Source organism: Pseudophryne corroboree, chromosome 4 (assembly GCF_028390025.1).
Source record: "Pseudophryne corroboree isolate aPseCor3 chromosome 4, aPseCor3.hap2, whole genome shotgun sequence".
NCBI lineage: Eukaryota > Metazoa > Chordata > Amphibia > Anura > Myobatrachidae > Pseudophryne > Pseudophryne corroboree.
The window spans coordinates 505,399,588-505,412,247 of record NC_086447.1 but is presented as its reverse complement, the minus strand read 5'-3'; the positions used below and the strand labels follow the sequence as shown (position 1 = coordinate 505,412,247).

The 12,660-nt window shown below is 47.2% G+C and overlaps 1 protein-coding gene across 1 annotated transcript in view; it reads left to right on the top strand.

Annotated features, from left to right (window-relative positions):
* The window catches only part of LOC134909860 (amine sulfotransferase-like), a 118,965-nt gene that overhangs the window by 69,314 nt on the left and 36,991 nt on the right, over positions 1-12,660 (top strand). The window contains exon 4 of the mRNA XM_063917190.1: positions 7,748-7,877. Within this exon, the coding sequence (XP_063773260.1) occupies positions 7,748-7,877 (130 nt within the window). The remainder of the gene's footprint in view (positions 1-7,747; positions 7,878-12,660) is intronic.

The window sequence follows — 12,660 nt, the reverse complement described above, 5'->3', positions numbered from 1 at the left end:
GCCACATTCACCATCATCATTCTGTTACACCAGCTCCAGACAGCACAGCAAGCGCCACCTAGCTCATTGCCATCAATTTGCAAACCCCAGCTCCAGACAACACGGCGGTGTGTTAACATTAACTGGCCTAGAGCAACTCCAACCCACAGTGTGAACGTGGGGATAGGCTGCTTCAGTCTGCTACAGACTTGGTATGCACCAGTTTTCTGAAATGTTGGCCACCCCAAAATGGCCACAGCATGTCAATCATGCTGCAGCTTAGGCAGGCCCGGCGACAGGGGGGGTCAAAGGGGACAACCCTCCCGGGCCCCGAGCTTCAGGGGGCCCCATCCAGGCCCGGCGCTACCTGCTCAGCGAAGGAATGCAGTGCAGGGAGGCGCTGGGACGGAGAGGCGCTCCCCCTGCTCTGCATTCCTTCCCTGCTGCGCCGTCCTGTCCCCACTGCTGCTGCTGCTGCTGCTGTGCAGGCACTGGCAGCGGCGCTTGTAGCATTAAAATCCTCCTCCCTCCGCTCCCCTCCCCTCACCTGTGTGACAGGACAGCGCTGTGTATGGGACAAAAGGGGGCGGAGCTACACGGGACGGAAGGGGCGTGGTTAAATGGGACCGAAGGGGGCGGAGCTACACAGACCAGGCTGCTATAGTGTACAGACTCAGAGGGAGACTGGCTTAGGTAAGTGAAGGGTGAGAGGGAAGTGTGTGTGTATTGTGTCTGTGTGTGTGTGTGTGGTATGTCTGTGTGCGTTTATGTGTGCTTTAAGGACGCTACTACTACAGGGGGGGCATTACGTGTAACGTCGCTACTAATGGGGGGGCCATTACGTGTAACAACGCTACTAATGGGGGGGCCATTACGTGTAACAACGCTACTACTAGGGGGGTCATTACGTATGAGGACGATACTACTACTTGGGGGGGGCATTATGTATAGGATGCTACTATTACTTGGGGGGCATTACATATAACAATACTACTACTACTTGGGGGGCCTTACGTATAAGGACGCTCCTACTACTGGGGGTGCACTATGTATAAGGATGCTACTACTACTGGGGGGGGCATTATGCATAGGGATGCTACTACTACTGGGGTGCATTACATATAAGGACGCTACTACTACTTGTGGGGCATTACGTATAAGATGAATAAGATTGTGCTACATTGTGGCGTAATTTTGAATGGGGGTACTATTGTGTGGCTATGCCCCTTACTTGTGAGACCACACCCCTTTTCCCGGTGCGCGCCAAAGGAATATGGGAGGGCGCAAATTTATAGTTTGCACGGGGGCGCCGAACACCCTAGCACCGGCCCTGGCCCCATCACTTGCTTGGTCTGGTTGGTCTTCGCTTTGTTGCCTTCATTATGCTTGCGGCATGCCTCTCTGCCGCCCCGTCCCTGTCTGACGATCTGCTGCCGCTGAAGAGCCGGGCAGCAGAGCAGCAAACACAGGCTACACTGACTGTGTGAGTCAGGGCTCCTTATAGCAGCTGCCCGCAGCACTACCTCTGTCCAACCCTGCTCCCTACGTGCCTGGATGGCACCCTCACAGCCCGTCATACTGTATACTATGTCAAGGTACTGCCATATTATTCTATATAAATGTGTGTATGGTGAGTTCTATGTGTGTATATATATATATATATATATATATATATATATACCAAAAATGTCCCTGGCACTCCGGACTTCCGTTCACCTTGCTCCGGTGCCCTCCCCTCAGATCTGCATCTGTGTATATGGTCCTTGTATGCCGCCCATACAAGGGCCATATATATATATATATATGTGTGTGTATATATATGTATAAATTATAATATATATACTGTATATTTTATATATATATATATACAGTATATGTGTGTGTGTATATATATATATATATATATATAATTTTTTTTACAGCGACTGTGTGCTTTATAAGGGGGGGAGGAGTCAAGGCAGGGTGGGGGGCCCCGGAGAAATTGGTGTACCGGGCCCCAAGATTTCTCTTGCCGGCCCTGAGCTTAGGGAGCATTGTAACCATCATCGCAGACAAAGATCCAGATCACTTTGTGCCGTACAGAACCTGAGCATGCACAGATATAAATATATCATAGATGTATGCAAACCTTTGGGTATGCGTACATCTCTGAATATGGCCCTTTGTATCTGTGTCTGAGCTGGCACCCCTGTGATGATTTATTTATGTATGTTAGTGTTAACATATTTTTAAAAAATGTGCCTACCTCAGAAAATTGTTCATTATAAATAGAATTCACTTTTACCTCAGAATCCGAAGGATTTTTTTCACAACATACAGTATACCTGTGAAGGATGAAGATAATGACACAGTAAAAAGTCGACATGAGGTTTTCTTAGTAAGAACAAGCCTAATACAGTTATAGGGCGAAATCTGTAACATACAGTATATGTGACAGAAACCAATGCTATATCTTTTCTCTCTCTGGGCGGGATGCACTAAAGGAAAAATGCGGTAAAAACCCCATTTTTGGTTTTTGTAACGCAGTTCCATATACACTAAGCCCTCTATCCTGGAGCTTTGTTGCAGATGTTAACACTAGCAAAAGTGGACGTTACCCTGTAGAAGCCTATTGGCTTCTTTCTGCACTGTTGGAGGGATCCAATCGCATCCCTCTTTCAGTGTAGTTTACCACACCATATACCCCTTATACACATTAAGCACCACAATAGTAGGAACCCTTATATTATCTAGTACTGGTGCCCTTTTCACATTATAGCACACGGTATGAGCTGAAATTCACATGATAGCACACAGTATGAGCCAAAATTTACATTATAGCACACGGTATGAGTCAAAATTCACATTATAGCACACAATATGAGCCAAAATTCACATGATAGCACACATAATAAGCCAAAATTCACATTATAGCACACGGTATAAGCCAAAATTCACATTATAGCGCACAGTATGAGCCAAAATTCACATTATAGCACACGGTATGAGTCAAAATTCACATTATAGCACACTGAACGAGCCAAAATTCACATTATAGCACACAGAATGAGCCAAAATTCACATTATAGCACATGGTATGAGCCGAAATTCCCATTATGACACATGGAATGAGACAAAATTCAGGGAGAGTGACAGCAGGGACATAGGGACAGGTAAAGTGACACCAGGGAAATACTGTATGGACAGCAAGAGTGACAGAGGGACAGGGAAAGTGACAGCTGGGACATAGGGACAGGGATAGTGACAGAGGGACAGGGAAAGTGACAGCAGGGACATAGGGTCAGGGAGAGTGACAGAGAGAGGGACAGCAAGGGCTTACAGTAGGGACTAGGGAGACAGAAAGGTAGCAGGGTAAGATCACCTATTTAGCAGTGGGTGAGGATGCTGTGGTCTGTGATGGATGAGGAAGCTGTGGTCCGGTCAGCATGGTGCGGATGGCTGAGGGCGGCGGTGGTGTAGCAGAAGAGGAGGCAGAGGGTGGCGGCGGTGCAAGGAGGAGAGAAGGCTGTGGTCCGGTCAGTATGGTGCGGGCGGCTGAGGGCGGCAGCGGCAGTGCAAGCAGGAGAGGAGGCTGTGGTCCAGTCAGCATGGTGCGGATGGCTGAGGTCGGCGGCAGCGGTGCAAGGAGGAGAGGAGGCTGTGGTCAGCGGCACTGCAGCTCCTATGACCGTAGCACTACTATTTCAAATCTGCCGCGGACTGGCAGCCAATCAGGAGTAGCCCTGTGGTCAGGAGCGAGAGATGAGCTTGATGCGGCGGTGGCGGGGGATTTCAACGGACAGTGCTCAAAGAAGTGCTGGTATTCCATACCGTTGTATACCAGCCCAGTGACTAGTGAGCCCAGAATCTGCATGCAAGAGTGCATTGACACTCGGCAATGACATAAAAATGAGTGAATTTTGGCATGTAAGTCCTAACATTTGTCCACTGGAAGGAACACTAACTGAACTCTGGAATCCAGCAAGGCCCTTAAATGTAACATACTCTATCCTGAGATGGACTCAAGGAGAGCCAATAGATGGTCCATCCATGAGACTGGAGTAGGTCTACTGTGAGATGGATGTGTACTGTATTTCCTGAGGACATCGGGTGACTGGGCCAGAAAAAGGAGGTCACCCAGAGAAGGCAGAATTTTAACTCCTCTGTGTCGAATAGGAGCTGTACTGCAAACCTGAAGAAGCGCTGGTGACTGAACCAGATGAGAATATGCACATATGCATCTTGGATGTCCAAAGAGGCCATGAAGTCACCCAGTTCCAGGGTTAGTATGATGGAGTGAAGAGGCTACTGGTAGAACTTGGGAACCCCCAAGTACCAGTTGAGGAACTTCAGGTTGAGGATTGGTCAGAAATGTTTGGCTTCTAAACCAAGAAGAGCTTGGCATGGAAGCCAAATGACTTTCTAAGACAAAGGAACTGGTATAATGACCCTGGAGATAAGTATGTACTTCCGCAGTGCTCCTGCTTTTCTTGAATCTATTGGAAGACTTGGTTGGAAGACGATCCCAAAAAGTCAGTTCGTAGCTTCCAGAGACTACAAATCTTACGAAGCTGTCCACCGTGGTCGCCATCCAAATCTTGTAGAAAAGCCAGAGCCTGCCTCCCTCGCTGAGGTCCCCCAGGTAAAGGCCCACCTCGTCATGAGGCAGGCTTGTCTGCTGGATTGGTGGCATGGTGTCTGGTAGACTAGACTGTTTACCCAGAGGAGGAACCTTGGAATCTAGAAAAAGACAAGCTCTTGGCTTTGCCCTGTGAACAAAAGCAGTGAAAATAAGACACTAGTGACCTGGGGGCTGGCCCAGAAGGAAGGAAGTGCATCTTTGATGCTACCACTGTAGCCACAATCTTGTCCAGTTCTGGAACAAAGAGAATATCCCCAGATATATTTGAGGCCATCCTCCAATGCATCTGCCTAGTGTTCAATGGCCTTAGCTGCCAAGGCAGTTTCCTATCCATCAGATCTTTAATGATTGCTATATTAGAGATAGGGAGGTAGTATTCTCAACTAGTCAGGCAAAGTGAGCATCCCCTGGAAAAGAGTATTCCAATTTGACTGGACACGCAGCTGGTTGCGGATAAACAGTGGCAATGCACTTGGAAGAGCCTAATAGGGAGAGCCCATGAATCGGCCTGGAGGTCCTCTAGTTGCACAGAAGAAGGTAATGATGCAGTTACCTTCTTCTGACAAAAACTGGTACAGTGGACTTAGGGGTTTTCTCTAAATATATGATCAGAAGAGCAGACTGAACTGTCTTGATCAGGGCCTCTACATTCACCATAGTAGGGATTCCTACAGGATAGAGGAGGTCTCAACATCTGGGGTAACAGACCCATTTTCCTCATAGTCTGAGAAAATCTTTGAGTCATAACCAGATAGGGACATAGAACTGTCTCTATTGATAGGCCCATGCTTGGATGTGTGGCCTCTGTCTAGCATCTGCTGGAAAGATGCCGATACCTGCACCAACCCCTGCACTGATTGAGTGAAGGACTGCAACCACTTTGTTTCTATATCAGAGGGCTATGAATCACCTTGAGATGGTAATACTTTAGTAACCGAGGCCACGTCTGTAGATAGACTAGCAGGAGTAATGGGCCTGGGGGCTACAAGCTATGTAATTCCCTAATTGCAACATTACCTGTAAAAGCATGGTAGTCCAGTCATTTACTGACTGGAAGCTGTGGCCAAAGGGACCTCTTGTTGTGTAGCTGTGACATATTGGACACAGAGATCATCATGGTCTGGAGCCTGAGTAGATTGTACAGAAGTAGAAGCCCCACAGTTACGCACAACAGAAGCACACACCTCCCTAGGTGTTTTGTCCTAGGGAGACATGTAATGAAATCCAAGCAAGACCCCACACACAAAAGTTATGCAAACAGTGGTGTGCCAATAAGGGGTAATGCAATGAATGATAAAGCACCACAAATAAATAAGTAGGGCTATACAGAAAATTATAATTGTGAATGCCAATAAACAAATTGGTGATCACCCCAGTGCAGTCAATGAACAGAAATTACAAAACAAGTATGGACAGTAAGTGCTCAACAAACCAACCACTATATGGGGGGAAGGGGTCCAGTATTTGTATGACCTGACCACTGAGAGTGAAGTATACAGGGAGACTAGGAGCCCATGCTTCTTTGCATAGACAAGCTGAGGCAGTGTGTAAAATGCCTGCTCAGTGTCTGTTAAAGAGGAGAAAGAGGAGGGATACCCCAGTGGTGGAATGCCTGCTTAAAGGGAAAACACCAAAGAGGTGGGGGAGGGAAATATGGGGAGATCCTCCCTCCCCCTTCTGGCATGGATCCCAGGACAAGTGGTAACCTACACTGTAGTCCCCTATTGCCTAACTGTACTGGTCTAGTGTGGGTACAGATACGACTAGGGCATTCACTGTCAGTGGTCTCCCTCACCAGTGGTTAAAGCTGTGACAATGCATCAGGAAGCCATCTTACTTGTCCCCCAGGTGTATCTTGCTGTTGTTCCTCTGTGGTGTGCTGGTGAGCTCCAGCCAAAGGTGCTGACCCAGTTGCCAGTGCTGAGGGGTCAGTGGTGTGGCAGTGTGGGCGTTCTGCAGGATGCCTAGCCAGAAATCAAACAAAAGTTAAATAAAATAAATAAAATAAGAAGCTGCTTAAAAGCAGCCCATAAAACCATGCCCACTCCTGCAGACACTAAACAAAGACTGGCTGCCTGGGACTGGGGGTGGGGTATAGGGGAGAGGAAGCCTGGGCTGCTAGGAAAGAAATGTCAAACATTAGGTGCCCAGACGCCTACTCAAAAGCCTTTACCAGCATAAAGTCTGTGTCCCCAATGGAGTAAAAAGAAAGCCTGGTAAACCGCATCATAGATTTGTGTGAAAGGGCAAACCCAGGTTATGTGTGCTGGCTTCATAACTGTGGTCATGACCAGGGTTATTCCTGGATTGAAAGCTGGATAGGTAAGGTGTAGAAGGGGGGACCTGGGTTACTTGACATGGGTTATGTTTAAAAGATTCTCAGGTACATAATTTTAACATAATCTGGGAACACCTTATCCGGCTACAGCTAAAAAACCTTGGTCAGGACCAGGGTCACGGATCCGGATCACATAACCCGAGTCAACACAGTCACATCTGGGTTTTTCCTGGGTCCTTGCTTTGGTGCTGAAACCATGTTTATTATCCTGGATTGGACATGGGATTTTGGTGTGAAAGGCATATTAGGTGCCATATGATAGGTCAACAGTCAATTGGTCAACATCATATAGTCAACAGTCAATAGGCCGACAGGTACAAAAGGTCATCACGTAAAAAGGTAGACAGTACAAAAGGTCAACACACATACAGTATGGTCAACACATTTTTGTTTGTTTATGTTTTTCCAACTTTTGCCTAATTTACTATAAATGCCAACATCTGTTACCTTTAGTAACCTCTCCTGAAGCGTGGCGAGAGAAGCGATACCACAACGTAACACTTTTCTACTAATTTGGGTCATATTTAGTTAACATACAAAAATCATACAAAATCCCCCAAAACTTGTATTGACCTTTTTGTGTCGACTATTTTCTTGTCAACCTTTTAACCCTGTTGACCTTTTGTACTATCTACCTTTTTTGTATCAACCTTTTGATCCTGTTGACCTTTTGTACTAATCGACCTATTGACTGTCAACCATATGGTGTCTATCTTTTAATCCACACCCGTATTAGTCACAATTATAACATATATGTAATCATTTTTATAAAAATAAATGTTGAAATAACACTGAATTTTCCTCTTTAGGTTATTTATGTTTTAAGAAATCCAAAAGATGTTGCGGTATCTTTTTATCACTTTTACAAAATGTATGTCAAGCTACAGCATCTACCAATAACTTGGGAAGTCATCTTTGACCTGTATATGTCAGGAAAAGGTACAATAACATTTATGTAATTCATATAAAGTTTAATTATGTGAAACAATCATTAACTACAAGAACTAATGTCATTCAATGATAGCATATAATTTTATTTAAAAAAAACCCACATACAATAGGAAAAAGGATAAATTCTACACTATGGTCTGGTTCAGAGTGAAGAGCAAAGTAAATAAAAAAAGTGGAGTAATTTTGAACCTGGTCAAACCATGTTGCACTTCAGGAGGTGCAAATATTTTTTTTGCATGCAGGGCGAATGCTGTCTGCTTTTGCATGTAGCCCGCAAATGCTGGACAGCTTTAGTTTTATCTTGCAAGTTAGTTTCAAGCTAAGGCCAGCTACTCCCAAATCTAAACCTCTCTGTACATTTTATATCTAGCACACAGAGCAGTTTTAAGAAAAGACGGGGTGCATGTGTAGTCTCTATCCACTCCCTCTCTATAGCCGGCAGCCTAGGTTTTATGAATGCTAGAAGACTGTAACACTCTGCTAGAGTCTACTGTGCATGCACAAGTCTCCAAGAAAATAGATTGTCGACCATTTAACTGGCAATTTCCCTACTGCGTATGCAGAAACCCTGGGAAAATAGCTGCCGTGCCATTTTACCAGTGATTTTGCACCACTGTGCTGAGGATGGCAGGACTCCAGAGAGGAAAGTACTGAAGATATGGGTGATCTGTATCCAAGGAGTCTGTGTGCACTGCACTCATTATCATACCTCCAAATTGTCCCAATTTCCATGGGACAATCCCATTTTTCATGGACTGTCCTGCTGTCCCACCTCCGTGCCGCAGTCCATGCCCACATAGTAATAAAAATAGGGGCATAGCTCATGATTGCAGCACTTTACATGAGGCCACGTCCCCCTACCCATGAGGCCACATCCCCTCATTTTGGGTGCACACCTCTGGCGCGTGCAGATGTCCCTCCTGAACTGAAGACTTCAAGAAGTTGAATTATAGATATGCCATTTCTCCGGCAGGGTCCACAGGTTATCCACAGGATAACAATGGGATATGATGAAGCGGCAGCGGATTTGTACCAATCGGTCAAAGCTTTTCCAGCCTCCCAGCATGCAACGGGCCCATCCATATATCCCCGCCTCCTTGCTCAGGCAAATCAGTTTTTTGATTGGTGCGGCTGGAGCCGGATCATGGTCAGAGGCCTAAGCTTTATTATTTTATTTTTAAATTCTTGCTATTTTTCTGAGTGATCTTTCTAAACAGCGTCTTATATGTACCTTAGAAAGAGTCGCTCCAACAACTCTCTGCCGGGTCGCGACAATGCTTACCCACAAGTACAGTGCTGTTTCGGTGGGCGTCTGTGTCGGATATACTAGTAGGTCCAGAAGACGTTACCAGGCTGTGGCAGGAGCACGGGGAGAAGGTAATGCATCGGTTCCGCTTAGAATGGGAATACGGACACAGCCGCACTGTTTTGGGAGGAGACCACTAAACAGTTGCTGACGCGGCTGCCACCTCGGGTGCACAAGCGCTAGGCCTTAGGGATCAGAGGCTCCGGGAATAGTATGAGGCCACGATCCCTAGGGTTGATTTCACAAGTGGGGAGTCAGATGCTCTCCTGGTCGCCCCTCCCCCAGGTTCATGACCAGTTTCCTCAGAGTCTCCCGCCATGAGCTGTTCCCCACTTCCATCTCAGACGCTGTACACGAAGGGGACCCAGTCGTAGCATAGGCGGCTGTGTGACTGGTGCGTCCGTGTTCCCTGAGCATCTGTGTTCACTATAGGTTCATGGAGCGGCAGTGTACACTAGCAGTGTCTGCATCCACTCAGCGTTCGCTAACATATTGATCGGTCCTGGAAGCGAGGTGAGTCTCCCTGTATGTATCCCACTCTACTAAGTATGGGTTATAATAAGAATTTACTTACCGATAATTCTATTTCTCATAGTCCGTAGTGGATGCTGGGGACTCCGTAAGGACCATGGGGAATAGCGGCTCCGCAGGAGACTGGGCACATCTAAAGAAAGCTTTAGGACTATCTGGTGTGCACTGGCTCCTCCCCCCATGACCCTCCTCCAAGCCTCAGTTAGGATACTGTGCCCGGACGAGCGTACATAATAAGGAAGGATTTTGAATCCCGGGTAAGACTCATACCAGCCACACCAATCACACCGTACAACTTGTGATCTGAACCCAGTTAACAGCATGATAACAGAGGAGCCTCTAGAAAAGATGGCTCACTACAGCAATAACCCGATTTTTTGGTAACAATAACTATGTACCAGTATTGCAGACAATCCGCACTTGGGATGGGCGCCCAGCATCCACTACGGACTATGAGAAATAGAATTATCGGTAAGTAAATTCTTATTTTCTCTAACGTCCTAAGTGGATGCTGGGGACTCCGTAAGGACCATGGGGATTATACAAAGCTCCCAAACGGGCAGGAGAGTGCGGATGACTCTGCAGCACCAAATGAGAGAACTCAAGGTCCTCCTCAGCCAGGATATCAATTTTGTAGAATTTTACAAACGTATTTGCTCCTGACCAAGTAGCTGCTCGGCAAAGTTGTAAAGCCGAGACCCCTCGGGCAGCCGCCCAAGATGAGCCCACCTTCCTTGTGGAGTGGGCATTTACAGATTTTTGGCTGTGGCAGGCCTGCCACAGAATGTGCAAGCTGAATTGTACTACAAATCCAACGAGCAATAGTCTGCTTAGAAGCAGGAGCACCCAGCTTGTTGGGTGCATACAGGATAAACAGCGAGTCAGATTTCCTGACTCCAGCCGTCCTGGAAACATATATTTTCAGGGCCCTGACAACGTCTAGCAACTTGGAGTCCTCCAAGTCCCTAGTAGCCGCAGGCACCACAAATAGGTTGGTTCAGGTGAAACGCTGAAAACCACCTTAGGGAGAAACTTAGGACGAGTCCTCAATTCCGCCCTGTCCGAATGGAAAATCAGATAAGGGCTTTTTTAGGATAAAGCCGCCAATTCTGACACGCGCCTGGCCCAGGCCAGGGCCAACAGCATGACCACTTTCCATGTGAGATATTTTAACTCCACAGATTTAAGTGGTTCAAACCAATGTGACTTTTGGAACCCAAAACTACATTGAGATCCCAAAGTGCCACTGGAGGCACAAAAGGAGGCTGTATATGCAGTACCCCTTTTACAAACGTCTGAACTTCAGGGACTGAAGCTAGTTCTTTTTGGAAGAAAATTGACAGGGCCGAAATTTGAACCTTAATGGACCCTAATTTCAGGCCCATAGACACTCCTGTTTGTAGGAAATGTAGGAATCGACCCAGTTGAATTTCCTCCGTCGGGCCTTACTGGCCTCGCACCACGCAACATATTTTCGCCAATTGCGGTGATAATGTTTTTGCGGTTACATCCTTCCTGGCTTTGATCAGGATAGGGATGACTTCATCCGGAATGCCTTTTTTCCTTTAGGATCCGGCGTTCAACTGCCATGCCGTCAAACGCAGCCGCGGTAAGTCTTGGAACAGACAGGGTCCTTGCTGGAGCAGGTCCCTTCTTAGAGGTAGAGACCACGGATCCTCCGTGAGCATCTCTTGAAGTTCCGGTTACCAAGTCCTTCTTGGCCAATCCTGAGCCACGAATATAGTGCTTACTCCTCTCCATCTTATCAATCTCAGTACCTTGGGTATGAGAGGCAGAGGAGGGAACACATACCCTGACTGGTACACCCACGGTGTTACCAGAGCGTCTACAGCTATTGCCTGAGGGTCCCTGGACCTGGCGCAATACCTGTCGAGTTTTTCCCAACGGTTTATAATCATGTGGAAGACTTCTGGGTGAAGTCCCCACTCTCCCGGGTGGAGGTCGTGCTGAGGAAGTCTGCTTCCCAGTTGTCCACTCCCGGAATGAATACTGCCGACAGTGCTATCACATGATTTTCCACCCAGCGAAGAATCCTTGCAGCTTCTGCCATTGCCCTCCTGCTTCTTGTGCCACCCTGTCTGTTTACGTGGGTGACTGCCGTGATGTTGTCCGACTGGATCAACACCGGCTGACCTTGAAGCAGAGGTCCTGCTAAGCTTAGGGCATTGTAAATGTCCCTTAGCTTCAGGATATTTATGTGAAGTGATGTCTCCAGGCTTGACCCTAAGCCCTGGATATTCCTTCCCTGTGTGACTGCTCCCCAGCCTCGCAGGCTGGCATCCGTGGTCACCAGGACCCAGTCCTGAATGCCGAATCTGCGGCCCTCTAGAAGATGAGCACTCTGCAACCACCACAGGAGGGACACCCTTGTCCTTGGTGACAGGGTTATCCGCTGATGCATCTGAAGATGCGACCCGGACCATTTGTCCAGCAGGTCCCACTGGAAAGTTCTTGCGTGGAATCTGCCGAATGGGATTGCTTCGTAGGAAGCCACCATTTTACCCAGAACCCTTGTGCATTGATGCACTGAGACTTGGCTCGGTTTTAGGAGGTTCCTGACTAGCTCGGATAACTCCCTGGCTTTCTCCTCCGGGAGAAACACCTTTTTCTGGACTGTGTCCAGGATCATCCCTAGGAACAGAAGACAAGTCGTCGGAACCAGCTGCGATTTTGGAATATTGAGAATCCAATCGTGCTGCCGCAACACTACCTGAGATAGTGCTACACCGACCTCCAACTGTTCCCTGGATCTTACCCTTATCAGGGAATTGTCCAAGTAAGGGATAACTAAAATTCCCTTCCTTCGAAGGAATATCATAATTTCGGCCATTACCTTGGTAAAGACCCGGGGTGCCGTGGACCATCCATACGGCAGCGTCTGAACTGATAGTGACAGTTCTGTACCATAAACCT